The following is a 27435-nucleotide window of genomic DNA, read 5'->3' on the forward strand; positions in this document are numbered from 1 at the left end:
CTCGACCTTGCGTTTGCGACCATAGCCGTCTTTATACTTATGCTGTGCCTGCTGAATATGTGTTTTTACCTCCTTGCGTAATTCAGCTCTCTCGGCGGTCAGCAACTTGGCCAGGTGCTCTCGCTCAGCCTGCAGACGCTTGAACTCCTCTGGGTTGCTGCCACTTGATTGCCTCGGTGCGGAGCGAGGTGTTCTCCACATTAATCTCCTCAATCATCGATGTCAGTTCCTTGTTGCTGCACTGCAGCGGGAACAGTTCCTTTTCCGCGCTGCTGATACGTTCAGTGAGTTCGGCGACGCGAAGAGTTAAAGCGTAACGCTGCGTTTCAGCAGCACGTCGCGCCCTCTCTGAGCTGGCCAGATCTTCAGTCAGCTGTAATACTTCTGCCTCCAGGGCCTTGACCTTGCGCTCGGCCTCCTTGCTCAACGCCTGTAGTTCTTCCTTGTCTGCCTTTGCTTCCTCGGCGTCTCGCAGCGCTTGCAGATTTTTCACAACGACGACTCGACTGGCAAAGTTCGATGAAGATTTGCGCACAATGCCATCCTGCAACCAGGCGTCAACTTGTTTTGTAATCGACTCGGATTCCATAGCTGAGTGACGGTTTTGTTGATGACGAAATGGTTTTGTACGCTCCTCTGCTGGCTGTACTCAGCTATCATTGACTCGATCATCGGCTTGTATTGTGGCGAAGCATCTATGTTACTACCAGTCTCAACAATATTGTACATACTTAGCTCTTTTGATTCAGCGCATTCCGGCCGCGCTGACGCATTTGTAAAGGGACATTTGGAAGATATATGACCGCTGCCTGCACATTTAAAACATTTTGTTTCTGCCTTGCAGTCTTTTCTCATGTGTTCATTAGAGTTGTAGCATTGGTTATATTTTTTCTGCCACCACTGTATTGCTTTTGCGGTTTTTCGATAACACACTTGCTCTCGTACAACTCATATTTTTCCAACAGTTGATTTGCTGCCATACAATGCAAATTTGAACTCGCTTTTAATATCCAGCCCGTCAACTATATAAGCGATAATAGACTCAACGTCGACTTGTCCAAGCGCTGCAATTTTTTTCATTGTTATCATGTATTCGTGCATGCTTTCGTCGCTCTTCTTCTTCCTGTGCGTCAACTTTGTACATGTACATCGGCACATTTCGACGCGCGCTTAAATTCGCCAATTACGGCATTTTTAAGTTTCTCATATGTGCTCACCAACTCTGACTCCAGAGTTCGTATTTCGAATTTCGTATTCGCGCGCTTCTAAGCCAACCGACCGAAGCCAACAAACTTGCGAAATTTCACAACTTTTTATTTACAACTTTCTGCACGGTATTTTAAAATTATTTGGTCTATTACCCACGAGTTGCAGAGAAATAAAAGGTCCGCCCGGGCAGAGATCCGCAGTACCCGGGTAAGGCTAACTAGACCGGGCGGACGCCACTTTCCCGGACTCTCCGTCTTCGACTGGGCTAGTTATTACACGGGCCCCCAGCCTGGCAGACTTTCGGCACGGGTCGAATGACACGTTAGTCCGGCCCGGAGGTGTGGAAATTTTTGAGAGTTACCAGCTCCAGCCCAACTACGATTAGGTAGCACTCTTAGCAGAGACATGACCTAACTAATTTGATTGATAATGATTTTTGAATGAAATAATAAAAACCATTTTCTGTAAAAAAATAATCGGTATTTTGATCAGAATTTTTTGAAATTATAAAAATTCAGAATGTTATGTATAGTTCATGAAAGATCCAATTTTTTTGTCATTACTAGACTAAGAAAAATTTTAAAAAATATTAATAAATAAATTGTATTTTATTTAATATAACTAAGTTATAAATTTATTAATGAATTTAATGTTAAACATTTTCCTTTGGATACGCTGTGCTTGCCGCTTTGACGAGTTTGAGATTTTTGTAAAGGCCATTCAGTACTCGGCCGATAAAGGGTTACGGCCCAACTGACACATAGATGTCATTATGGCATAGTAGGCCTTGTCATTTCGCACTGTACTTTTTATTATTTTTCATACGAGTGAACTGGCAACATGTCGAGCCCGTGAGTAACTAGATTTTTCCTATGGAAAAAATAGCAAATCACAGTAAAATCTTGTAGCCAGAACAACAGCAGCTGGATCAGTTGGTTCCTCGGGATCAAGGGCAACGAGTACCTCTGCCGCGTGCCCATCGACTACATTCAGGAGACGTTCAACCAGATGGGACTGGAGGACTTCACCGACACACTGCAAGTGATACTGAATCCGGTGTTCGACAGTTCCTTGGACTGGGTCGTCGGCGATGAGGAGAAGTGGTACGGCATGATCCACGACCGATTCATCATGTCAGAGAGAAAAGCCCTGCCTGTGGGCCCCAGCGACGTGTGGGTCAAGTCCAACGTGAAGATCTTCTGCCCTCGCTGTAACGATACACAGCCGGACCAAAGACACTAGAATAACAAGATGCTTTTTATTATTTTTCATACGAGTGAACTGGCAACATGTCGAGCCCGTAACTAGATTTTTCCTATGGAAAAAATAGCAAATCACAGTAAAATCTTGTAGCCAGAACAACAGCAGCTGGATCAGTTGGTTCCTCGGGATCAAGGGCAACGAGTACCTCTGCCGCGTGCCCATCGACTACATTCAGGAGACGTTCAACCAGATGAGACTGGAGTACTTCACCGAGGTACTGCAAGTGATACTGAATCCGGGGTTCGACAGTTCCTTGGACTGGGTCGTCGGCGATGAGGAGAAGTGGTACGGCATGATCCACGCCCGATACATCATGTCGGAGAGAAAAGCCCTGCCTGTGGGCCCCAGCGACGTGTGGGTCAACTCCAACGTGAAGATCTTCTGCCCTCGCTGTAACGATACACAGCCGGACCAAAGACACTAAAATAACAAGATGCTTTTTATTATTTTTCATACGAGTGAACTGGCAACATGTCGAGCCCGTGAGTAACTAGATTTTTCCTATGGAAAAAATAGCAAATCACAGTAAAATCTTGTAGCCAGAACAACAGCAGCTGGATCAGTTGGTTCCTCGGGATCAAGGGCAACGAGTACCTCTGCCGCGTGCCCATCGACTACATGGAGGGCAGGAACAAAAACTATTTTTTCCTATTCCATAAGCTATTTCCTAAGTAACGTAATATTTAAATGCTGGTCCGTCCAGCCAAAGACACTAGAATAACAAGATGCGTAACGGCCATACATTGGTTTGGCCATAGACACTGGAATAACAAGATGCGTAACGCCATACGATTTTTTGGCCGCGGCTCTATAGGTGGCACCAGGCTCTCTCGAGTTTTTGTTCAAGAGAGAAAGAGCGGAGGGCGCTACAGCAAACAGCTCTCTTTCATCAACTATACATAACATTCTGAATTTTTATCATTTCAAAAAATTCTGATCAAAATACCGATTATATTTTTACAGAAAATGGTTTTTATTATATCATTCCAAAATCATTTTCAATCAAATTATTCATTATTCAAAAATTCAATGTATACAATTGTAAATATTTTCGAGCGAAGAGCGCTACAGCGAACAACAGTGATAGCGCAGCAGTGATAGGGTACAACTGTATGTGTGCAAGTTATCCAACCCATGAACATAGCTCCCTTCCACAATTTATAAACAAATTCCAATTCTCAATCTCGTCGGAATTGCCCTTGTCTTTGTTTTTGTCATTGCCTTTGCCAGCACTCAGCTACCCGCTAACATAAGCAAGCCAAACTTAACGTAAACACAGCTTCCGCTTGGAGACCAAGCCACGGCCGACTTATTGCGTATCAATCAAAAATTGCATCGATCAGCATAATTGAATTTCACAATGCAGTGGAAAATTTCCAGCATAAAGCTTTTATCGAAAGTTCGGTAATTTTCCGAAAGAAAAGCTTCTGGCCGAGGTTGATTGGATTAGGACTTAGAATTGGAAGATCAGTCTGAATCGGGAGTCTGAATAGGGACGAGATCGTCAACAGCTCGAAGTTAAACATAAGTTACCAAGTGTCTCGTAATAGTATAAGTGAAAAAGTTTATCACCAAATAAATGTTAAATAATAAAAAATAAAATTTATTTTTTTAAATAAATAAAGAGTAACAATTTTAATTGGCGCCCAACGTGGGGCGGCGTATTCAAAAGTTCTAAATAAATATTAACGATAATAAGTTAAAAATAAAACGGAACTCGCGCCGCCAACAATCCATATTTTTAGTGGAAAAATTAAAACATCCACAACAATACAACGACGCCTAACTAATGTGAAAGTGATCGTGATAAAAAACTTAATTGGAAATCAATAAATGCAATAATCCAATTAAGTATTTAACATAAAAAGGTGGACTGAATACTTAATACAAATTACGAGAACATAATAATAATAAACATAACATAATAATAAAAATTCAGAACTCAACTACGAAACCAAAGAAATTCAAACAAATTCAATTTTAAAATTCAAATTCAAAAATAAAAAGGCTATATAAAAAATTGAAGGAAGACCCCAATAAATAATTATCAAGACGACCCAATTGAAGGAAGACTCCAAAAAAGAATTATAAGGAACCACCAATTGAAGGAAGACCCCTACCCTCCACCAACTACGCTGAAGGAAGAACTCCCACGGAAAGTATCGTGAGCAGATAAAAACAACACTAAGTCTTAAAATAAAATTTAAAAAAAATTAAGATTAAGATACAGAGAATACTACTTTGAAATTAAATATTACAATATCAATTTAATTTAAAACAATCTGGAAGATTTGATAAATAGTTTTGATAATTTAAATTTAAAAATGGCAACCGGAGGTTCAGTATCAACCCTTTCGGGCGGGATATCCAGCGCCAGTAATCTGACAATGGAATTAATAAACAGATTAATAAATGTACAGTTGAGTGAAGTAACCAGAAAACTTGAAGGGTTAGAAGAGCAGTTAGCCGCTAACAAAAATGAGGTAGAAGACTATAAGATCCAAACAATAGACCGAACCATAAAATGCGAAACTACATTAGAAGTAATTAAATCCTTACCAAAGTTCACAGGAGAAATAACCCAATATGTAGGCTGGAGAGAAGCGGCGGAAACCGCAATGAGTCTATATAAAATTGAAAGTGAACAATATTTTATCGCTTTAACAATTTTACGTAATAAAATCATGGGAGCAGCACACGATGCTCTAACCAACCATGGTACCGTTTTAAACTTTCAAGCGATTCTTTCTAGATTGGATTTTATCTATAGCGATAAAAGACCAATCCATATACTCGAAACAGAATTAAGCATCTTAAGACAGGGACGCATGACCATTAACGAATTCTACAACGAAGTAAATAAGAAAATGACGTTACTTATAAATAAAACTATAATGACTTATGGAAAGGACGGCCTAATAACCAAGGAAACAAATAAAACAATTAGGAGCAACGCGCTAAGAATTTTTATTTCTGGATTAAACGGTTCAATCTCAGAAACACTCTTCTCTCTCAACCCACCAGATTTGCCAAATGCTTTGGCAAAGTGTCAGGAATTGGAGTCTAACAACTTTAGAGCTCAATTTGCAAATAAGTATAATGGATTTAGGAGTGAAAACAGAAATCAAGGAAACAACCTTAGATTTGCCCCTAGACAGATTAATAATACACCAAATAGGATAAATAATAATTGGCCGCAAAACGGGAACTTCGGAGCGAATAACAATTGGAATTTTAATAATAATTCCAAAGTTCAACCACCACCAGAACCTATGGAAGTAGACGACTCCATAAGAGTTCAAAATCGTCCGTTTAAAAATTATAATCATCCTAGGAATAATAACAACCAGTGGAGTTATAATAATAACCGACACAATTTTAATAATAATTTCCAAAGAAATAATTATAATCAATACCCAGCGCAAAAACACAACACAAGCGCAGGTCTTGTAAATCAGTCCGAAACACACCCCCCGATAAAACGGGAATCAACGGGAACAGTCAACCAGCCAGCTCATAAAACAATGAGAGTCAATAATATCAACGAGAACCATTTTTTAGATCAGCACCTTACAGAGGGATGCCTCATATCACAAGGGTAGACAGAAAAACTAAAAGACAATTCAAAATATTAATAGACACAGGAGCCACCGCGTGTTATATAAAAAAGGGTATTTATGAGAATAAAAGGGAATTATCAATACATAAAAGAGTATCTACAGTTCATGGATATTCAATCATAAAATATTATCATTTGATTAATATATTTGGGGAACAACATTTATTCTATGAAATTGAGGGTTTAGAATCTGATCTATTAATTGGATTCAATTTGTTAAGAAAGATTGGAGCTAAATTAGATATCGAGAAAGGAATCATGGAGTATAAGGGAAATAAAGATAAACTCCAATATTTTGACGAGGATAAAAACGATTTGTGTTTAATTGAGGAAAAAAATATTCTTCCATTAAAAGAATATATAATTAAAAAATATTTAGATGAGGAAAAGATATATAAAACCGAAACAGTAATTGCCGAAGGCAGTTTATATAGCTTGGGATCAATGAATCCTGAGCACGCCAGCGTAGATTTATCCGCTAATAAACAATATATCAGTTTGGGATCAAAAAATCCTGAGCACGCCAGCGTAGATTTATCCGCTAATAAACAATATATCAGTTTGGGATCAAAAAATCCTGAGCACGCCAGCGTAGATTTATCCGCTAATAAAAAATATATCAGTTTGGGATTAAAAAATCCTGAACAAGCCGACGATGTTAATTCCGTCAGTCTTAAACCAAATAGCTTGGAATCCACAAATACCGAGCACGCAGTCGTTGAGTTTTCCGACAAAGAAAAAATTCATAACCTAAATATTATTTCAAATCAAATAAAAGAATTTGAAAATAAAGTTATGAATAAAATTGAAAAGGAGCATTCTAAAATAAATACGCAAATTCCTTTTCGAACCGATATTCGAGGAGAAATAAATACAGTCAATGACAGAGCAATTTATAGCAAACAATATCCTTATGCCATGTCGGTCTCAGATTTCGTTAATAATGAAATCGATAGAATGTTAAAAGAACAAATTATAAGACCAAGTAGAAGCCCTTACAATTCACCAGTTTTAGTAGTGCCTAAAAAAGGTCAAAACGAAGATGGATCTCCAAAACATCGATTAGTTATTGACTATAAAAAATTAAATGAAAGCACAATACCTGACAGATATCCGATGCAAGATCCGTCTGTAATATTATCTAACTTAGGGAAGTCAAAATATTTCTCAACCATTGATCTGGAATCAGGATTCCACCAAATTTTAATGAAAAATTCAGATATTGAAAAAATAGCATTCTCTATAAATAACGGAAAATTTGAATTCATACGTATGCCATTTGGGTTAACAAACGCCCCTAGAATATTTCAAAGAGCAATGGATGACATATTGAGAGAACAAGTCGGAAAAACTTGTCATGTTTATATGGATGATATAATAATATTTTCTAATACAATTGAACAACATTACACAGATTTAATTCAAATAATAAATATTTTACAACAAGCTAATATGAAAATTTCTCTAGAAAAGTCAAAATTCTTTAAATTAGAAACAGCATTTCTAGGTTATATAGTATCTCACAATGTAATTAAAACAGATCCTGAGAAAATCTCCACAATTATGAAGTATCCGATTCCACAAAACATTAGAGAACTTCGAAGTTTTCTAGGCCTCACCGGCTATTACCGTAAATTTGTCCGAAATTATGCAAAAATTGCCAAACCTTTAACCAAATACCTAGGAGGAGATAATGGAAAAATTTCTAGGAGAATGTCTACAAAAATTACAATACAGTTAGACGACCCAGCTGTTAAAGCTTTTAAAGAACTTAAAGATAATTTAATAGCACAAGTGGAATTAGTTCAACCAGATTATAACAAAAAATTCACTTTAACAACAGACGCATCAGATGTAGCTATCGGAGCAGTTTTATCACAGGATAATAAACCAATTACTTTCATATCCAAAACTTTAAATAAAACCGAACAACTTTATGCCACAAATAAAAAGGAATTGTTGGCAATAGTTTGGGCCCTTAAAAATCTCAGGAATTACTTATATGGTGTAATTGGTATAGAAATACAAACAGACCATCAATCTTTATCTTTCACAATCTCAGATAAAAACCCGAACGTAGAAATGAAAAGATGGTACTCCTTTATAGAAAGTTTCACCCCGAAAATAATATATAAACCCGGAACAACTAATGTCGTAGCCGACGCATTATCTCGAATAAAAATAAATAATATTACTAACAGCGACTTAGAACAATCAAACTCAGATCAAAATACACAGCATTCTGCCGAAAGTAGTTTTGAAAATGTAATACAAGAGACCCGAAAACCGTTAAATCAGTTTCAACAACAACTGTTATTAACAAAGGGGAGGTATACAATACATGAGTCATTGAATGTTTTTGATAAGTCTAGACATATAATTGAATATGATACGCCAGAAAACTTAATAGAAATATTAAGAGAATATCTAAAACCAAACATAACGGTAGGAATTCATTGCACTTTAGAAGATCTTTATCATATTCAATTACCATTAAAAAATAACTTTAACAACAAATTTCTTTATACTAAAATATTTCTACAAGACGTGGAAAATAACGAAGATAAGGCTATCATAATAGAAGAAACACATAGTCGTGCTCACAGAGGATTAGACGAAAATTATAAACAAATTAATAGATTATTTTATTGGCCAAATTTATATATCAAATTAAAGGAATACATAAAAAATTGTACAATTTGCAACGAAAATAAATACAACCGGCATCCTATTAAAATCCCTATTGGAGAAGCTCCTATTCCAACTAAAGAAGGAGAGAATTTACACATCGACATTTTTTACGCGCAAAGTCTTATTTTCTTAACCTGTATTGACGCATATTCAAAATTCCTGGTTGTAAAAGAAATTCAAAATAAACTAAACATCGAGAATAAAGTAATGGAATTACTCCAACATTTTCCCCACGCCAAAGTAATTATGACAGATAATGAACCGAGCTTCACCTCTGCTCAATTTAAATCCTTTGCACAAAGATGTGGTTTAACTCTACATTTCGCCGACCCCAGACACAGTACCTCGAACGGACAAGTAGAAAGAGCACATTCAACATTAACAGAATTAGCTCGTTGTATAAAAGAAGAATTTAATCTCACTGACTATTCTGAAATAATTATTAGAGCCGCAAAAGAATTCAATCAAAGCATTCATTCTACAACAAGCCAAAAACCCTTTGATATTCTATATAATAAAATTAATCACGAAAACATTTCAAGAATTCTAAGGAACACACAAGAAAAAATGTTAGTAACACACAATGAAGGTCGCAGAGAAAAAGAATATCACGTAGGTCAAGTTGTTTATGAGAAAAAACACGGCGAAAGAAATAAGCTAAAAACTAGATATAAAAAACAGGTTGTTAAGGAAAACTTACCTAACAAAGTTATAATAAATAGTAGAAACAGGACTATTCACAAAGACAACATTAAGTTTTAACAAATACCATATTTTTTTTATTAAATTACAGAAAATGCATTTCGTATTACTTTTAATAACATTCGTAATGATAACCACTTCAGAAATAATTGATTACTCCAATCACGAATTTTTCCTGTTCAAAGACAAAAAGGATGTCCTTACCTATGAATCATATGCTGACTTATACCACGTAACTAACTTAAGTTTTTATAAAGAAATAATCAATCTAGAATCAGGATATGTAAGAAAAGATAAAAATACACGGACACAATGGGAAATTACTTACGAAATACAGATAATAGAATTAATTTTGTCACAACTGATACCAACTAGATCAAAAAGGGGAATAAATGAGTTAGGCACTGTTTGGAAATGGTTAGCTGGAACTCCGGATCACGATGATTTCATTAAAATACAGAATAAAATAAATGATTTAATTGAAAACAATAACCAACAATTTATTATTAATTACAAATTGTTTAAAGAGATAAAATCACTTACCGATCATTTTAAAAACATTTTTATCGATCAAGAATTGCCATTAAGAAAACATCGCCTACGTTTATTAACATTTGACTTACAAAACATTATTGATACTATCACACTGGCCAAAATTGATTTATTCAACACAAAAATTTTAAACAATGAAGACATCAAAGAAATATTAGATCACGAACAACAGCCTGTACTTATTGCAGACTTAATGGACATCGCCATATTCAAAATTGTATTGCATAAAGAACTCTTAATAATTTATATAAAATACCCCGTTATAACAAACAGATGCGAAATTTACTATGCCAGATCCATTTCACATAATGATGGAAAATTACTTATAAGTAATCAGGTCGCAAAATGCGAAAATACCTATTATGAAATATCTAATTTTAAGAACGAACTTTTGAACAACTATTGTACTATAAGTAAAGATAAGACTTGTTTTACCCGCTTACTAAATGGAGAAAAATCAATTTGCACTAAAATTCTAGAAAAGAATAAGAATATAGATATCATTCAAGAAGGTGCCATTCTAATAAATGGAAATAATATTGTGAACAATTCTCATTTAAATGGGTCATATTTAATAACATTTAACAGCACAACTACAATAAATAATATTTCATACACCAATTCAGAAAACAAAATACTTGAGTACATAACTACCAACCACTTTAAAAACTTAGAAATATCAGAATATATAAAATCAAACAATTCAGAACTTTCTTTTGACAACATTAATATTTTAAACCCATTTATTGAAATTTACAATTGGAAAATTTCAAATTCATTTATATTATTAATTTTAATCATTTTGTATTTCATTACTATATTAACAATAAAAATCAGGTATTATATATTTGTAACCAAACAAAAACGGCCAGAACCAGAAAAACCAAATAATGATGTAGAATTTTTAACAGAATTAAATGAACGTTTGAACGAAATTAATAATGAAGCGGGACGCGTCATTTTAGAGGGGGGAGAGTTATCCAACCCATGAACATAGCTCCCTTCCACAATTTACAAACAAATTCCAATTCTCAATCTCGTCGGAATTGCCCTTGTCTTTGTTTTTGTCATTGCCTTTGCCAGCACTCAGCTACCCGCTAACATAAGCAACCCAAACTTAACGTAAACACAGCTTCCGCTTGGAGACCAAGCCACGGCCGACTTATTGCGTATCAATCAAAAATTGCATCGATCAGCATAATTGAATTTCACAATGCAGTGGAAAATTTCCAGCATAAAGCTTTTATCGAAAGTTCGGTAATTTTCCGAAAGAAAAGCTTCTGGCCGAGGTTGATTGGATTAGGACTTAGAATTGAAAGATCAGTCTGAATCGGGAGTCTGAATCGGGACGAGATCGTCAACAGCTCGAAGTTAAACATAAGTTACCAAGTGTCTCGTAATAGTATAAGTGAAAAAGTTTATCACCAAATAAATGTTAAATAATAAAAAATAAAATTTATTTTTTTAAATAAATAAAGAGTAACAATTTTAATTTGCACACGTATGCTCATGCATTGTAAATTTAAAAAAAAATTTCCTTCACCTTAGAAGTTTGTAGACTTTAAATCTATATTATTTTTGATCAATTGGCACCATGTGAAAAATTCTTATTTTGCATTGCCTTAACGTTATTCTTATTTAATTAAAATAGTAATAATATAGTAATAAATAGTAATAGCCGAAACATAATATCACGAAAAAAATTTCAAAAATGAATTTATATTAGAATATTGGTCACTAGAGTATTCAGCTTGTGACGTGTGAAAAATTAATAAGGCAATGATTGTTGAGTGCTTGTGTCCGCACTTCGTGCCTCAAGATATGACTCTTGCAACAAACTGTTTTCATATTTTTATTTATTTTTATTTTCTAAATTTTGATTACTTAAATTTTTAATACTTTGGAAAACTAAAGGCACCATCTGATTTTTTTTTTAATATTTGTAAAATACGCATTTGAAATATTTTTAAAAATGTACATACGTACATATATATTACACAATTAATTATCGTCATAAATATAAATATGTAAAGGGCAGCTAATTCGAGCGGCGATCTTAACATAGGAATTTAAAAAACTTTAAAATGATAATAGTCAGGGCGAAAATTATTAATTTTAATTTTTTTCATCATATTGCCCAAACTCCAAATATGTAAATTCGTTTGTTTGATCAGAATTGATTTCGACCCGAAAATCGTCTTCCAGCACAAGTACGCATACATACACACATTCTCGTCTATTGTTTTTACTCACACGAGCAAGCAAAATCTATTTTTAGATTTCTTACGCTCTCAGCGTAAGCGAGCGGACAGAGAGCAATTTTGGCCGTCACTCTCTTAGCTTGTCGACTATCTTAGCTAGTTTTGTGGTGGGGTCGTCCGCGAAGCTTTTTTGTAAATATGGGTTGGAATTGCATGGCGATGGTGTGTTTTCGTCAATGATTCTTGGCTTAAAGCTAGTCGCTTCTGAATGGCCGTGTCATCTCCCATGAGAAACGTGGTCTTCTATCGTTCAAGTTGGCGTGAGTACAAGCTGGCTGATATATAGGACAAACATTTCTGCTCTCCCTCGTGTGGAGTTAAACATTCAGATCATTCATTGGGACTTGTTGACCGAGGATCCGATATTCTTGGGCGAGGACTCGGGCGATTCGAGCTTCATCAAGGCCGTCTCGTAAAAACCGGAAGCCAAATAGACTGCAAATGCAAGCGCTTTGTGTAGAAAAGAACAAGGACTAAATTCGGCGAATTACTTACCGGGGGACGTCCAGTGGCGGCTGGGGTCTCAAGTTCGGCCACTGCGCTAAGAAGTTGTGCGAGAAGCTGGTCCCGAACATTGCTGCGTCCAGCTGTGTATCGGATCGCAGCTCGTAAAAGTCGTTACAGCGAGGGCAGAAGATCTTCACGTTGGACTTGCCACACACGTCGCTGGGGCCCACAGTCAGGGCTTTCTGCCTACAGGAGAGCTTTGGACACACTTCGAAGTCCCCTCTCTCATACTTTTGGCGCATATTATCCACGCCTCGCTCCGACATGATGTATCGGGCGTGGATCATGCCGTACCACTTCTCCTCATCGCCGAAGACCCAGTCCAAGGAACTGTCGAACCCCGGATTCAGTATCACTTGCAGTGTCTCGGTGAAGTACTCCAGGCCCATCTGGTTGAACGTCTCCTGAATGTAGTCGATGGTCACGCGGCAGACGTACTCGTTGCCCTTGATCCCGAGGAACCAACTGATCCAGCTGCTGTTGTGCTGGCTACAAGATTTTACTGTGATTTGCTTTTTTTTCCATTAGTTACTCACGGGCTCGACATGTTGCCAGTTCACTCGTATGAAAAATATGTGTCAGTTGGGCCGTAACCCTTAATCGGCCGAGTACTGAATGGCCTTTACAAAAATCTCAAACTCGTCAAAGCGGCAAGCACAGCGTTTTTATATTATTTTATAAAAAGTATCCAAAGGAAAATGTTTAACATTGAATTCATTAATAAACTTATAACTCAGTTATATTAAATAAATTACAATTTATTTATTAATATTTTTTCAAATTTTTCTTAGTCTAGTAATGACAAAAAAATTGGATCTTTCGTCAACTATACATAACATTCTGAATTTTTATAATTTCAAAAAATTCTGATCAAAATACCGATTATTTTTTTACAGAAAATGGTTTTTATTATTTCATTCAAAAATCATTATCAATCAAATTAGTTAGGTCATGTCTCTGCTAAGAGTGCTAGCTAATCGTAGTTGGGCTGGTAACTCTCAAAAATTTCCACACCTCCGGGCCGGACTAAGGTGTCATTCGACCGTGTAATAACTAGCCCAGTCGATGACGGAGAGTCCGGGCAAGTGGCGTCCGCCCGGTCTAGTTAGCCTTACCCGGGTACTGCGGATCTCTGCCCGGGCGGACCTTTTATTTCTCTGCAACTCGTGGGTACTAGCAATAGACAGCAATAGACCAAATAATTTTAAAATACCGTGCAGAAAGTTGTAAAGTTGTAAATAAAAAGTTGTGAAATTTCGCAAGTTTGTTGGCTTCGGTCGGAAATTTTTAGAAGCGCGCGAATACGAAATTCGAAATACGAACTCTGGAGTCAGAGTTGGTGAGCACATATGAGAAACTTAAAAATGCCCTAATTGGCGAATTTAAGCGCGCGTCGAAAGAAGAAGAGCGACGAAAGCATGCACGAATACATGCTAACAATGAAAAAAATTGCAGCGCAAGTCGATGTTGAGTCTATTATCGCTTATATAGTTGACGGGCTGGATATTAAAAGCGAGTTCAAATTTGCATTGTATGGCAGCAAATCAACTGTTGGAAAAATATGAGTTGTACGATAACATTTGTTATCGAAAAACCGCAAAAGCAATACAGTGGTGGCAGAAAAAATATAACCAATGCTACAACTCTAATGAACACATGAGAAAAGACTGCAAGGCAGAAACAAAATGTTTTAAATGTGCAGGCAGCGGTCATATATCTTCAAAATGTCCCTTTACAAATGCGTCAGCGCGGCCGGAATGCGCTGAATCAAAAGAGCTAAGTATGTACAATATTGTTGAGACTGGTAGTAACATAGATGCTTCTCCTCAGTACAAGCCGATGATCGAGTCAATGATAGCTGAGTACAAGCCAGCAGAGGATCGTACAAAACCATTTCGTCATCAACAAAACCGTCACTCAGCTATGGAATCCGAGTCGATTACAAAACAAGTTGACGCCTGGTTGCAGGATGGCATTGTGCGCAAATCTTCATCGAACTTTGCCAGTCGAGTCGTCGTGGTGAAAAAGCTGAAAGCGCAAGTCAAGGACGCGCTGCGAGACGCCGAGGAAGCAAAGGCCGCCAAGGAGGAACTACTGGCGTTGAGCAAGGAGGCCGAGCGCAAGGTCAAGGCCCTGGAGGCAGAAAGGCAGAGAGGAGTTCAAGCGTCTGCAGGCTAAGCGAGAGCACCTGGCCAAGTTGCTGACCGCCGAGAAAGCTGAATTACGCAAGGAGGTAAAAACACATATTCAGCAGGCACAGCATAAGTATAAAGACGGCTATGATCGCAAACGCAAGGGCGAGCGTACATATAAAGAAGGGGATCTTGTGGCTATTAAACGAAATCAGTTTGTGACTGGCAAAAAACTAGCTAGCAGTTTTCTCGGGCCATATGAAGTAACTAAGGTAAAAAGAAACGGCCGATACGATGTACGGAAAGCAGCTCAGATGGAAGGCCCTACAATAACTGCAACATGTGTAGAAAATATGAAGCTATGGAAGTACGCGTCTACAAAGCAAGATCTATGGTCGTCTGGGTCAGACGACAGTGATCAGGATGGCCGAATGTAACAATAGTTATCGATAGGCGATGATCGAAAATCATCGCAAAGGGTAGCGTCGTGAGCGCAAGTAGATATAAGAAAATAGAAGAAGCATAGAGAGAGCCGAAGTAGAACAAAGCGAGTTGAAAGTGGTGTATTTAAAAGATCTTAAAGCCGAAAGTTGTCGTGTCCCAACCCATAAATTTTGTGTGCCTCTAGTCTTGATAATGTGCCAAATTTGGTGTGCCTGTGTCTTGAACATTTATCTATTTGATAAAGCTGCAATTATTTTGCGCTTGCGCTACTATTTAATGTTGAAAAATACGATTTTTTTGTGGCTGATGCTTTAATTATATTTATACGCTTATTAGTTCCGATTAGGGGTTAAGGATACTTTCACTTGTGGTTGTTACGTTATAGAAAAGCATTCGCTTTTCTATTTCAGGTTACGTTTTTAAGAGTTACTAATGCCATTTGATAAATGGTATATGCCGATGATAAACTAATTAACTACGTTATCATTATTGTTATGTTCAGCTCAAGTTTCTGCATCCATGTACATATACATATGCTTATAAAAATCCAGACGCGTTGCCCTACTGCCCTATTCCATCGAATCGACGATGACGCGTGTGAGACACCCATCGACGGATCGACTCCATTTCATTTAACTACGTACGCTTATAAATGTAGATTTGCCGATTCGCATCTCGGGTAAATGTACACTAACACATATATGGTTTGTATGCGGCAATTGCTCATGCTCTACCATCGCACTCTTATGCGTCGCTTTAATTAAAATGAATAATGGTATCGAGAACTGTCGAGCCTATGTACAGGATTCGTGGGGAAGTGTTCGTGTAGGCGGTAATACAATATTATAGTTTCATATGTAGCAACAAAGATGGTCTAATTGTCGATCTAAAACACAGGAAAGAAGTTAAGCGCTGGCATGTGTAAAACTAAATCGAATGGTAATTGAGTTAACTGGATCACGGAGATTAGCGACTGCTGGTTGGCTGGCTGGCTGCTGATGCTTTAGTGGTTGCTGAAGTAAAAGTTGTTGTTGCGTATGTTGCCAGAGCTCGCCAGCGGATGCAGCGGATGCAACTGAGCAGGGCCACGCGGGCTGCACGCAGTGGATCTGGCCGTAGGCACAGCAGGCGCAGATGCGTCTCAGCCAGGTTGCGACGACGACAGCGACGGCGGACGATGCCAGCGGGGCAAGTCCTGCCGGCGACGCCGTCACTTACGACGCTGGAAGACACGTCGCAGTGCCTTGCGCCAGAAAAAGCCATGCGATTTGTTCTTGGTGGGTGTCTGCGGGTCCTCTATTTGAGCAAGTGCCACACCCAAGTCCTCAACCAAGTGTAAATCGTTTTCGGGAGCGATGCGACGACGTGTAGGTGTAGCTGGCGATGTGCGGGCCGTGTTTGTCGAAATGGATGCGTGGGGTTGTGGAGTGGGTGGTGCTGAGGCTGTGGGTACAAAGGGTGCAACCAAATAATGTCGGGCCTTCAGTGCTGCAGCCGATGTGGAAGCAATTGATGAGATGAAAGCCAAAGTAGCCACCGATGCCGAAGATTCTATATAGCCCCTGCCAACTTCTCCGTCTGCTGTTACTGCCGGTGATCCACCTTTTAGTGCTGTTGCTCTTGCTCTTGTTCCTTTCTTGTTCCGGTTCCTGCTAGAGCTCCCCCTCCATCTGCTGTTGCTGGCTGTATGGCACGCAGCCAACAACCAGGTTGCATCGTATCTTATCTAAGCCACGGATGCTGCAGACACTCCGCAGCGGTGGCACGCTTGTTCGGATCGAGCTCGAGCATGGGCTTAAGGAACGAAGCGAATGACGCCGCATCCATTTGCGACCACTCGTACTTCTCCAGAAGAACGTCCATTAGGCCCCAGGGCTTAAGGCCCGAGATATTTCGTAGCTCGCAGAACGGGTAAACGACTTCGCCGCATAGGTGCCGTTTAACAAAATGTTCCGCGGTATTGGACCCAGCAGCTCGATGATGTGGGCCAAATGGTCCTCGTTGCGGGTATACGATTCGCCGGAGTGTGGCTCAAAAAGATAGTCACCGGTGGCCAGTTCGAAGACCATGCATGCAGTGCTCCAGATATCCGCCGAGGTGTTATAGCCCGCACCGATAATAACTTCTAGTGATCGATATTGGCGCGTTTGAATGGCCTCGGTCAAGTGATGATCAACCCAACAAGCGTTGCCCAGATCGGCGATCTTTACGTTGACTTTGCATTCCTCTAACGCCGGATCCTGTATAGCCTTGTGCTTTGCTTGCGGCGGCGGAGGAGGTGTTGGCAACGTTGGATTCGAATGCGGTCCATTCGTAGCCGAAGATGTATTCTCCACGGAGCGTGAGCGCACATGAGGCTCGTCCACGCACAGGAGGACATTCTCGGGCTTTATGTCCGTGTGGATGATCTGGCAGCACGTGTGAAGATAGTCAAGACCCTCCAGCACCTGGCGGGTAATAGCTTTGACGTTGGCCAGTGGAATACCGCGTAAGTTGGACTTCTGTATGAGTTCCAGGAGATTGTCACCAAGCACCTCGAACACAATACAAATATGGGTGCCATTAACGCCGGTGATCTTGAAGTCGTCCAGCATCTGGACGGTTTTGCGACGGTGTGGATCGGTCTCGCGCACCGTTTTGAGTATATTTATCTCGTCCGTCTCGGCAAAGTGCGGTGCCGACTTGAGAATTTTAATTGCCACATATCTCATTGCCTGCAAGTCCCAGCACAGCCAAACAGTAGAGAAGTGGCCCCAGCCCAATTTACGGATGACATGGTAGCGATCTGCCGAAAAAAATTGCATTAATCTGCTGCTCTTCTCGAAAAGAACAAAGTTCAACGGTTTGGGAAGAGTAGCGCAGTACCACTTAGTGAAATTAAATTACCTATGATCTTTTCGGATGGCTCATAATCCATTATAGTTGCAACACTGTCACCTCACGACTGACCAAGCGCGACTAGACGAACGCGAGAGCTGCTCTCCGCTTAAATTCAATTAAAATACGACAGCGAATGCAGTTGAATGCGTTTTCACGGGGCTACTTCTATATTACAAAGGCCTGAAAGGTATGGTATGATGCTAGAATCAGTATATTGGCATTTGGACGCTCCAAATATTCTACTGACAATGACACAATATGAACTTGACGTTTATTACAAGGCCTGTTTTATATTTTGTAAACTCTAGCAGCTCCTATCAAATATAAGTTTTTTTTTTTTTGTAAATTTTGTTAATTGTTACTGCTACCTATGTGGCAGCTTTACCAGGTTTTACATTAAATTCTACACATAGGCATACCAATACTCATATGTGACAAAAATATAATTTTATTTCACTGAATGATTACAATTTTTTATTTTTGTTAAGAACACCGACCGATTACAATTAGGTCTCAAACTGAACTCCTCTAATTAGTCTGATTTGATTGACGTTCAAGCCTCGGTATCGAGCTTTTCTGATATGGACTTTGGACTTAAGGGATCTGATCAAGTGAAGAGAAAGAGCTTTGGAGTTGCTGACTTTAATTGTCTTTGAATTTCTCTTGGATACAAGTGCTCTTAGATTCTTATAGTTTTGTTTATTGAAATCTAATACTTTTGTTTTCGGGATTGCGAGTCCGAGCTTTGAACGTGGGAACATGACGATGGGGTGAGGGCTTAGGCAAGGAATGTTTAAATTACGGGACGGATGTTTAGTCTACCTGTGGGTGACTTATTTGGAGTTGGGAATTTTCCACTTAACCCAGTCGTGAGGATCATATTATTCTTATCTGGAATCCATTAGGTACATCCGCAATAGTGGAGGGTGTATTTGGGTGTGCTCTGTAGGCATGTGCTTAAGTCTTAGGGACTTATGGATATTTCACTATATATATATGTAATTCGAGCGGCGATCTTAACATACGAATTTAAAAAACTTTAAAATTATAATAGTCAGGGCGTGAATTATTAATTTTAATTTTGTTCATCATATTCCCAAAACTCCAAATATGTAAATTCGTTTCTTCGATCAGAATTGATTTCGGCCCGAAAATCGTCTTTCAGCACAAGTACGTCTATTGTTTTTACTCACACAAGCAAGCAAATTTTTTTTTTAGATTTCTTACGCTCTCAGCGTAAGCGAGCGGACAGAGAGCAATTTTGGCCGTCACTCTTTTAGCTTGTCGACTATCTTAGCTAGGTTTGTGGTGGGGTCGAGAAGCTTTTTTGTAAATATGGGTTGGAATTTCCTGGCGATGGTGTGTTTTCGTCAATGATTCTTGGCTTAAAGCTAACTCTGGCGGCTCTGCTGGTGGTCGGAGGGCTGTCATTGCCGACTCGCGTGGTGTTCCTGGTCATTTTTTTTCACTCCTTTCTTTTTGGAGCATGTCTTGGTAGTTTTCCAGATGTTTTTGCGCTGGGTTGCTTGTCTTGGATAAAGGTCGTAGATTTGCTTTGTCTTTTGAAGCGATCCTATTTTTTTTTTGATCTTATTTGTGTTCCGGCGCCATTTATTCACTCGCTTCTGAATGGCCGTGTCATGGGAGGAGCTCCGCCGATTGACAGCTCAGCAACTGTACGGCTGACGAAGGGTATTATTGCGTGGAGGGGGGCCTTGTCGTCTATAAATGTTATTTGTTGCGTCTTTAATTGTCCGTATTTTGTTTATGTCAATGTTGCTTGCCGCCAGAAACCGCCTTGTACGCACTAATATGCTCTCCAGAGAAGTTGACGCAAGTGGCTGGGGTGGATTTAGCTTGGTGCAGCAGGATAACAGATGATCGCCAGTTGGGAGTTTCGAAGTCGAAGTAGATGTCGAGCATAATCTTTTCTTTTTTTTTTTTTTATATATTTTTAACGTCTAATGACGCTGTTCCATGTCCTCCGATTTCTGCTTAAAAATATATAGTGACAATTTGTGGCATATTACATTTTCGGATTTCTTGGCGGCAGATATGCGCGCCTTAGTTACAAGTATTAATTTAAGATTTAAATTTGCGGAAGTCATTTTTGAATTACTTGGCGGCAGTTTTGCGCGAGTTACGGGTGCCTCCGTTGGATCGGGGGTCCTCCTTTCTCTACTCTTAGTTAGTTGCTGCCCAGGCTGATGTGATGGGAGTCAATAATGACTTTATTGTGTACTTATGATATATGTAGGTTATATATATTTGCCACTTTAAATAAATCAACTGCTCGGTTTGGTGTCAAGATCAAGAATGATGAAAGCTTTATTATTAATGTATACGCACGGGCAAGCAGCAGTGCTTTTGATCCCGTTAGTTCTAGATAGCGAGTCTAGACGAGGACGTCGCGATTACGCAGTGTGTATGTGTGTGTGTAGGTTCATGTTAATTTCAACGTCGAGAGCGTCGCCACCACGCAGTATGTGTGAATATGTGTGTGTGTGTGTGTTCATGCCGATTTCATCATCGGGTGCAACAGAGTTTCAGGTAGCGGGGGACGAGGCTATGCTGGCATGGTAGCTCGTGATCAATATATATATATACAGCGTTGGCACTTTGCTGATGTCGCCTACAGGGCGGGCTTCATAGGCGGAGGTGGTTGTTGAGGGGGGTTAATGCTGGGCATGGTAACTCCTCCCCCCCTAGTGTGGAGAGATGGCCATAACGAAGGGATAGCCGACTCGACAACGTGAGGTGTGTGGGTGGGTTGCTGGGTAAAAATCGTTTTCTGCCTTTTACAGGTTCGGAGACAGATCACAAGTATTAGTACTATGCTCAATGCAAGGTACGTAGCGGTAAAGTATTGTTGAGTTATGTAGTCCATTTTCCCGGTTGTTGCCAATGCCTCCAGGTGCAGTTTTTCGAGTGATAGGACTTTCAATGTTTTGTTATTTTCTATTCGTTCCATTGGTGGTATCTCGATGGTAAGTTTGTCGTGGGAGACAATGAAGTATGAACAATGTATAGGTAAGGGAATTGTTTGAATGAAATGATACATTTGCTAGTTGAAAAATGGATTTTTAACCTTAAATATGATAATAGTTTGGTGTTGCAAGTAAGAGTTTAACAGGATGGTAACAAAAGTTGTTAATGTGTTCATCCAATTCTATGGTTATATTTTGCTTATTAAATAAAATTCGTATGTCTTCTAATTGTTGTGTATTAAACATAAATTTGAAAATGAGGCCTAACTTACTAGCAAGTAAGCTTTCGGCCACGTTATTGCTCTTTAAAAATTTGGTTCTGGTAATTTTCGAAAAATTTCTATATCGAAACTTGTTTGTTATTTACGTGTTCTATTTTATATATGATCCTGATAATAATGTCTCTGTCTGTTTATCAAATTTGTCTTTTAATTGTTACATTTTCATGTTTAGTTGAATTCATTAAGTGTTAGTGTTTGATTGGGCCTGGGTGTTCACAGTTCTTTTAATGTGTTTCCTAATTTTTTGTTTATGTAATTTCTGACCTCTGGTAGTTATTAGTGTTATCCCTCTGTCTCTTTCTACCTTGTGTAGAGAAAATCTAGGTGTTATTTTGTTTCTTCTGTTTTCCTTCCTATATATAGTATTATTTTCCTCAACTAGAATTGGCGGTTCCCTGTCCTTATTTAACTTAGCCAATCTCTTATCGGTGGTGTTTTGTAGGTGTTGTTGTATTTGGGGGTATAGTGTTTGTCTGAATTGATTTAGTTTTGAGAGGTAGTCATGATGATTGTCATAAGTTATGGTTTTTCCAAATATGTGTGTCCTGCCGTGAAAGAGTTCGAAAGGGGTGTGATTTGTGCTAGAATGTATCGCGTTATTGTAGGTTGTTAATACTTCGCTAAGTTCATAACTATTTTCGACGGTTCATAACTATTCTGTACAATTCTGTTAACGTAGAGTGAAGTCTTTCGACGGGTGAATTACCAGTCGATTTGTTGGAATGAAGTAGTATGTTGGAGTATATCGTATTGAGCAAGGAAATCGTTAAACAGGTTTCCGGAAAATTCTGTTCCCTGATCGAAAACAAGTTTTTTGGGTATGCCAAAGTTGCTCATGAACTGAGACAAGGCGGCAATGATTTTTATGGAGTTTCTGTTATCAAGCGGGTATGCTTGTGCGAACTTTGAAAATTTGTCAATGACAGTTAGATTATAAGTACCATTGACGAAGTAAATATCTATGTGGATCACCTCTAAAGGTCCTGGTGGGGCAGGTGGTGATTGCATAGCTGGTTTATGGGGTTGCCTGTCGTATTTAAGTGTAAGGCAAATGTCACAGTCTTTTATTACTTGCGTAATAATATCTTTCATGCGGGGGAAATAAATATCTCTTTTTAGGTGTTGAAAGGTTTCGCCGATACCTCTGTGGTTGTTCTTTAAGTGGTATGTAAGTATTCTTGTTTTTTGGTCTTCCGTTTCGGTTATTTCGGGTAAGAACAGTTTGCAACGGGAGATTTTATATGAGTCGTTCACCGAGAAGTAGTTGTTATACGCTTCCTCTATGAGCAAAAAGATTTGATCTGGGGCAAATATTGCAGTCATTTTGTTTGGTTTAAGAGTTGATTGCAAGATGTTAGAAATAGTGTCAAAGGTATATGTAGGTTCTGAAATGACTTGTCTTGTTTTGTACGTAAATGGTGTTGTGATTTGTACTGAAGACTTTTCCCCAATGTGGAACACAATTTGTGTATTGAAATGATTTAATGGTTGTTGGACAACTGGGATTTTTTGTGGGTCTTCGTTTATGTTTAAATTTGGTTCTATTCGACTAAGCGCATCAGCGACCACGTTTTGTTTGCCTTTTTTATACACTACTTCGTAATCGTATGCGGCTAGGGTAGTTTTCCACCGAAGTAGTTTAGGGTTTTGACCATTAAAGCTTTCTAACCAGACTAATGGTTTGTGATCTGTGACTATTTTAAATTTCTGGCCAAAAAGGTATGGCCTAAAATGACTTACTGACCAAATAATAGCTAGCATTTCTTTTTCTATGGTGGAATATCGAACCTCTGTGTCTGATAGCGTTCTACTAGCGAAGGATATGGGTCTGTCGTTGGTATCGGGGCCTTGTGATAGCACTGACCCTATGGCGTAGTTGCTTGCGTCGGTCGTCAACGTGAATGGTTTTGTAAAGTCGGGGAATATAAGTATTGGGTCGTTGCATAATAAATTCTTTGAAATTTCGACTGCTTTCCTAAATTCGTCGTCTATTACTATTGATTTTTTTCCTTTTAATTGTCTTGTTATAGGTTTTGTTATTTTTGCGAAATCTTTGATAAACTTCCTATAGTACCCAAGTAATCCCAAAAATGACTTGATTTCCCTGATGGTTTTGGGGCAGGGAAAGTCTTTAATAGCTTGTATTTTGTTTGGGTTGGGCTTGACTCCCTCCTGAGTAACAATGTGTCCCAAAAAGTCAATTTCTTTCCTTAAGAAGTTACACTTAGCAGGTTGGATTTTTAGATTCGCATTCAGTAGCTTAGAGAAAACAAGTTTAATGTCGCTAATGTGTTTCTGCAGTGAGGGTGAGAATATAATAATGTCGTCTAGGTAAACCAGACAAACATTACCTATAAGGTCTCCTAGAACGTTGTCCATCACACGTTGAAAAGTGGCTGGTGCGTTCTTCAGACCGAAGGGCATTCTTGTGAATTCGTAATGCCCATTTTCGACTGTGAAAGCTGTTTTGTTCGCGTCTTGTGGATTCATCTCAATTTGATGGAATCCACTTGCCAAGTCTATTGTTGTGAAGTATTTTGTTCTACCTATTCGGTCCAGTATGTCTGCTATGTTAGGTATCGGATAACGGTCGGAGATGGTTTTTTCGTTTAATTTTCGAAAATCTATTACCAACCGCCATTTTTCTTTGCCTGTAGTGTCGGCTTTTTTGGGTACGATCCATACGGGTGCACTCCAAGGAGAGTGACTGTTTTTAATAATATTTTGTCGAAGCATTTCTGATATTTGTTTACGAACTTCTTCTTTGTGTATATATGGGTAACGGTATGATTTAGTGAATATCGGAACATTGTCTACTGTTGGTATGGAGTGTTTAACGACATTAGAAAAGGTCAAATGGCTCTCTTCATAATGGAAAAGTTTCCTAAAGGTTTTGCATAGATTGATTAGATTAAATTTTTCTTCTTGGTTTAAATGTTCTGTCTTAATATTAAGTTCTTGTTGGGTGTCCGTCTGAGTAGTATCCGCCATTGTAGACATGCAGTGTAAAAGTCCATAGTGTTGTAAAGAGAGTTCTTCTGCTATTAATGGTTCTTCTAAATAAAGTGTTTGGTTGTAGTCTGAACTGTTACAGACTTCGAAATAGGCTATACCTGCGGTTGCAGTATACAGTCCACCTGTTATTGATAGTTGGTTGTCAAAATCTGTGGTCCCGTATATAAAGTCTCCTTGCATGAAGTTTACTGGTAGTGGAAGCCTTACCTTGCTATTTGATGGTACAGTATGCAAAATGTCTACAGGGTTTGGTCGTGTCAAAATTGGAACTGCGGTTTCAGGTGTTTCCAAAATGGAATCCGCGATGTTTATTTTTGCATTCAGAGTGGATAGAAGATCCATGCCTAAGAGGCCATTGAAGTGTGGATGAAAATTGAACAAAAGAAACTTCTGATTTGACAATTCTTTGAATTGTTTAAATTTAATAGTGTCTGTGAATTCCGTAATTTGGAATGTATTAAGTACTGTATGAATGGCTATGCTTGAATTAAGTTTTTTTATATTGTCTTCTGTAATGAGGGCCGGGTTTATAAATGAATAAGTGGACCCAGTGTCTATTAGGAATTTAAGTGGTTGTGAAGGGACAAATGTTGGGGATAGCATTACATAAGGTAATGATGACCCGTGGGCTTTTTTAGTTATGAATCCGACTGGTCTTCCGAGGCTCTTTGCGGAAAATTTGTGTCGTCATTTATGTTGCACAAATTTACATTTGTGTTAGTATTGTTTCTGTATTGTTGGTGTGTTGAAGTTGGTTTTTCGTAGTTGTGGGATGTGTTTTGATTTCTCATCGATTGTCCCCCTTGCTGATGATTGGTTTGTTGGTGCGAAATGTTGCGACCATTATTATTTGATAGTTTCGGTTCTTGTTGGTTATTTTTTGGGTATGGGCGTCCTCTGTCCGTTGGATTGTCACGGCGACGGCCCTCTACTTGTCTGTTTGAGTTTTGGAAGAAAAAACTTTGTTCCATTTGTCCGTATTCGTAAGCTTTTTCGATAGTGTCCGGGTTCCTAATTCTTATGATTGTTCTTAATGGATCCTTTAATCCGATGATAAATGCGTTGAGACATATATCATCGTAGAGGGTACGTTTAGTTGCGAGTGCATTACCCGTGGTATCCATGTCTTTAGCTATTGTTATAAGTTCGTTTCTCATTTTAATTATACTGTAAAAAAGTTTTCCCATTGTAAGGTCATTTGGGAGGGTCTGTATTTCCCTAAGTATCATCGCTTCGGTTCTCTTGCTGGTGTAGAGTCGTTTGAGATTAGTCTTGATGTCGTCCCAGTTCAATCGAGTGTCGCAAAGGGTCAAGGCATCGTCTGCTTTTCCTACGATTTTGTTGCGGACGGCCCTTAGAAGTAGTTGTCCATAAGGGGTCTTGTCTACTGATCTAATGAGGAACAGCAGTTTCTCAGCGCTAGTTATGAACTTGTCGAGATTGCTAGGATGACCTTCAAAAGTGGGGAGTTGTTCGATAAAAGCCAAAATGTCGGTTGGGTTAAGGTTGGTGTTAATAACTGTGGAAGTAGCGGAAGTAGTCGGACTTAAAGGGGCTGATGCGTTTCCCGAGTCCATGTTGTTGCTGTTGGTGGATTGTTCTACTTGTTCCCTAATTTGAGGAAGGCTGCCTCCACTTCTAAGTCCAAGTCTTCTTTTACTTTGGGTATTAAACGGAATTCTCTTTGGCATGTAGGTGTTTTTGATTTGTGTAGTCTGTGTGTTGTACTTAAAAATATGGTATATGTGTTATTGTGCTTATATACTTTTGTATACGTGTACCTATATGTTGTGTATATGTTTAGTGTAATAATGTTTTAGCTTAAATAATAAGGTGTAATTAAGTAATTGTAATCTTATATATAGATAATCTTAAAATGTAGTGTGTATTTATAATATGAATCCGTTTGTTTCTTTCTAAGTAAGTGTTGGCTCCAATGTTTGACTGTAATATATTATGTACATTAGTAAGTATAAAAAATTTATATTCAGTTTGTATAAGTAAATGAACACATGGCAGTAACACAATCCGAAGTAGTAAGTTGAGTGTATTTGTAATTTGACAAATGTTTCTCAATTGGGAACATTCGCGAACAAGTATATGGCTTTTAAGGAAAGGTTCAACCTGACACACATAGTGATTTTATTACTGATTTATTGTTTAATTTCTTTCAATGTTGTGGTCCCGGTGCCTTTTCAGCAATTGATGTACAAATTAAAATTGTTACTCTTTATTTATTTAAAAAAATAAATTTTATTTTTTATTATTTTAACATTTATTTGGTGATAAACTTTTTCACTTATACTATTACGAGACACTTGGTAACTTATGTTTAACTTCGAGCTGTTGACGATCTCGTCCCGATTCAGACTCCCGATTCTTTCAGACTCCCGATTCAGACTGCTCTTCAAATTCTAAGTCCTAATCCAATCAACCTCGGCCAGAAGCTTTTCTTTCGGAAAATTACCGAACTTTCGATAAAAGCTTTATGCTGGAAATTTTCCACTGCATTGTGAAATTCAATTATGCTGATCGATGCAATTTTTGATTGATACGCAATAAGTCGGCCGTGGCTTGGTCTCCAAGCGGAAGCTGTGTTTACGTTAAGTTTGGGTTGCTTATGTTAGCGGGTAGCTGAGTGCTGGCAAAGGCAATGACAAAAACAAAGACAAGGGCAATTCCGACGAGATTGAGAATTGGAATTTGTTTATAAATTGTGGAAGGGAGCTATGTTCATGGGTTGGATAACTCTCCCCCCTCTAAAATGACGCGTCCCGCTTCATTATTAATTTCGTTCAAACGTTCATTTAATTCTGTTAAAAATTCTACATCATTATTTGGTTTTTCTGGTTCTGGCCGTTTTTGTTTGGTTACAAATATATAATACCTGAT

General features: G+C 38.5%; 3 protein-coding genes and 1 pseudogene across 3 annotated transcripts; 2 read left to right on the top strand and 2 right to left on the bottom strand.

Annotated features, from left to right (window-relative positions):
• Nucleotides 1-2127: 2127 nt before the first annotated feature.
• On the top strand, nucleotides 2128-2452 carry LOC117150042 (stellate orphon protein at 12D-like; the record flags this gene model as incomplete). Its single annotated transcript, XM_033316907.1, has 1 exon — nucleotides 2128-2452. A coding segment is annotated over one exon (324 nt), but the record flags the coding sequence as incomplete, so codon positions are not given.
• Nucleotides 2453-2572: 120 nt separating this feature from the next.
• Nucleotides 2573-3046, top strand: LOC117150041 (stellate orphon protein at 12D-like; the record flags this gene model as incomplete). The annotated part of the gene is made up of 2 exons (XM_033316906.1): nucleotides 2573-2954; nucleotides 3012-3046. A coding segment is annotated over one exon (324 nt), but the record flags the coding sequence as incomplete, so codon positions are not given.
• A 9667-nt stretch (nucleotides 3047-12713) lies between these two features.
• On the bottom strand, nucleotides 12714-13283 carry LOC117150038 (stellate orphon protein at 12D-like; the record flags this gene model as incomplete). Its single annotated transcript, XM_033316902.1, has 1 exon — nucleotides 12714-13283. A coding segment is annotated over one exon (495 nt), but the record flags the coding sequence as incomplete, so codon positions are not given.
• A 3302-nt stretch (nucleotides 13284-16585) lies between these two features.
• On the bottom strand, nucleotides 16586-18504 carry LOC117150053 (annotated as a pseudogene).
• Nucleotides 18505-27435: the final 8931 nt, after the last annotated feature.

Source organism: Drosophila mauritiana, unplaced genomic scaffold, assembly GCF_004382145.1.
Source record: "Drosophila mauritiana strain mau12 unplaced genomic scaffold, ASM438214v1 Y_24, whole genome shotgun sequence".
Taxonomy (NCBI): domain Eukaryota; kingdom Metazoa; phylum Arthropoda; class Insecta; order Diptera; family Drosophilidae; genus Drosophila; species Drosophila mauritiana.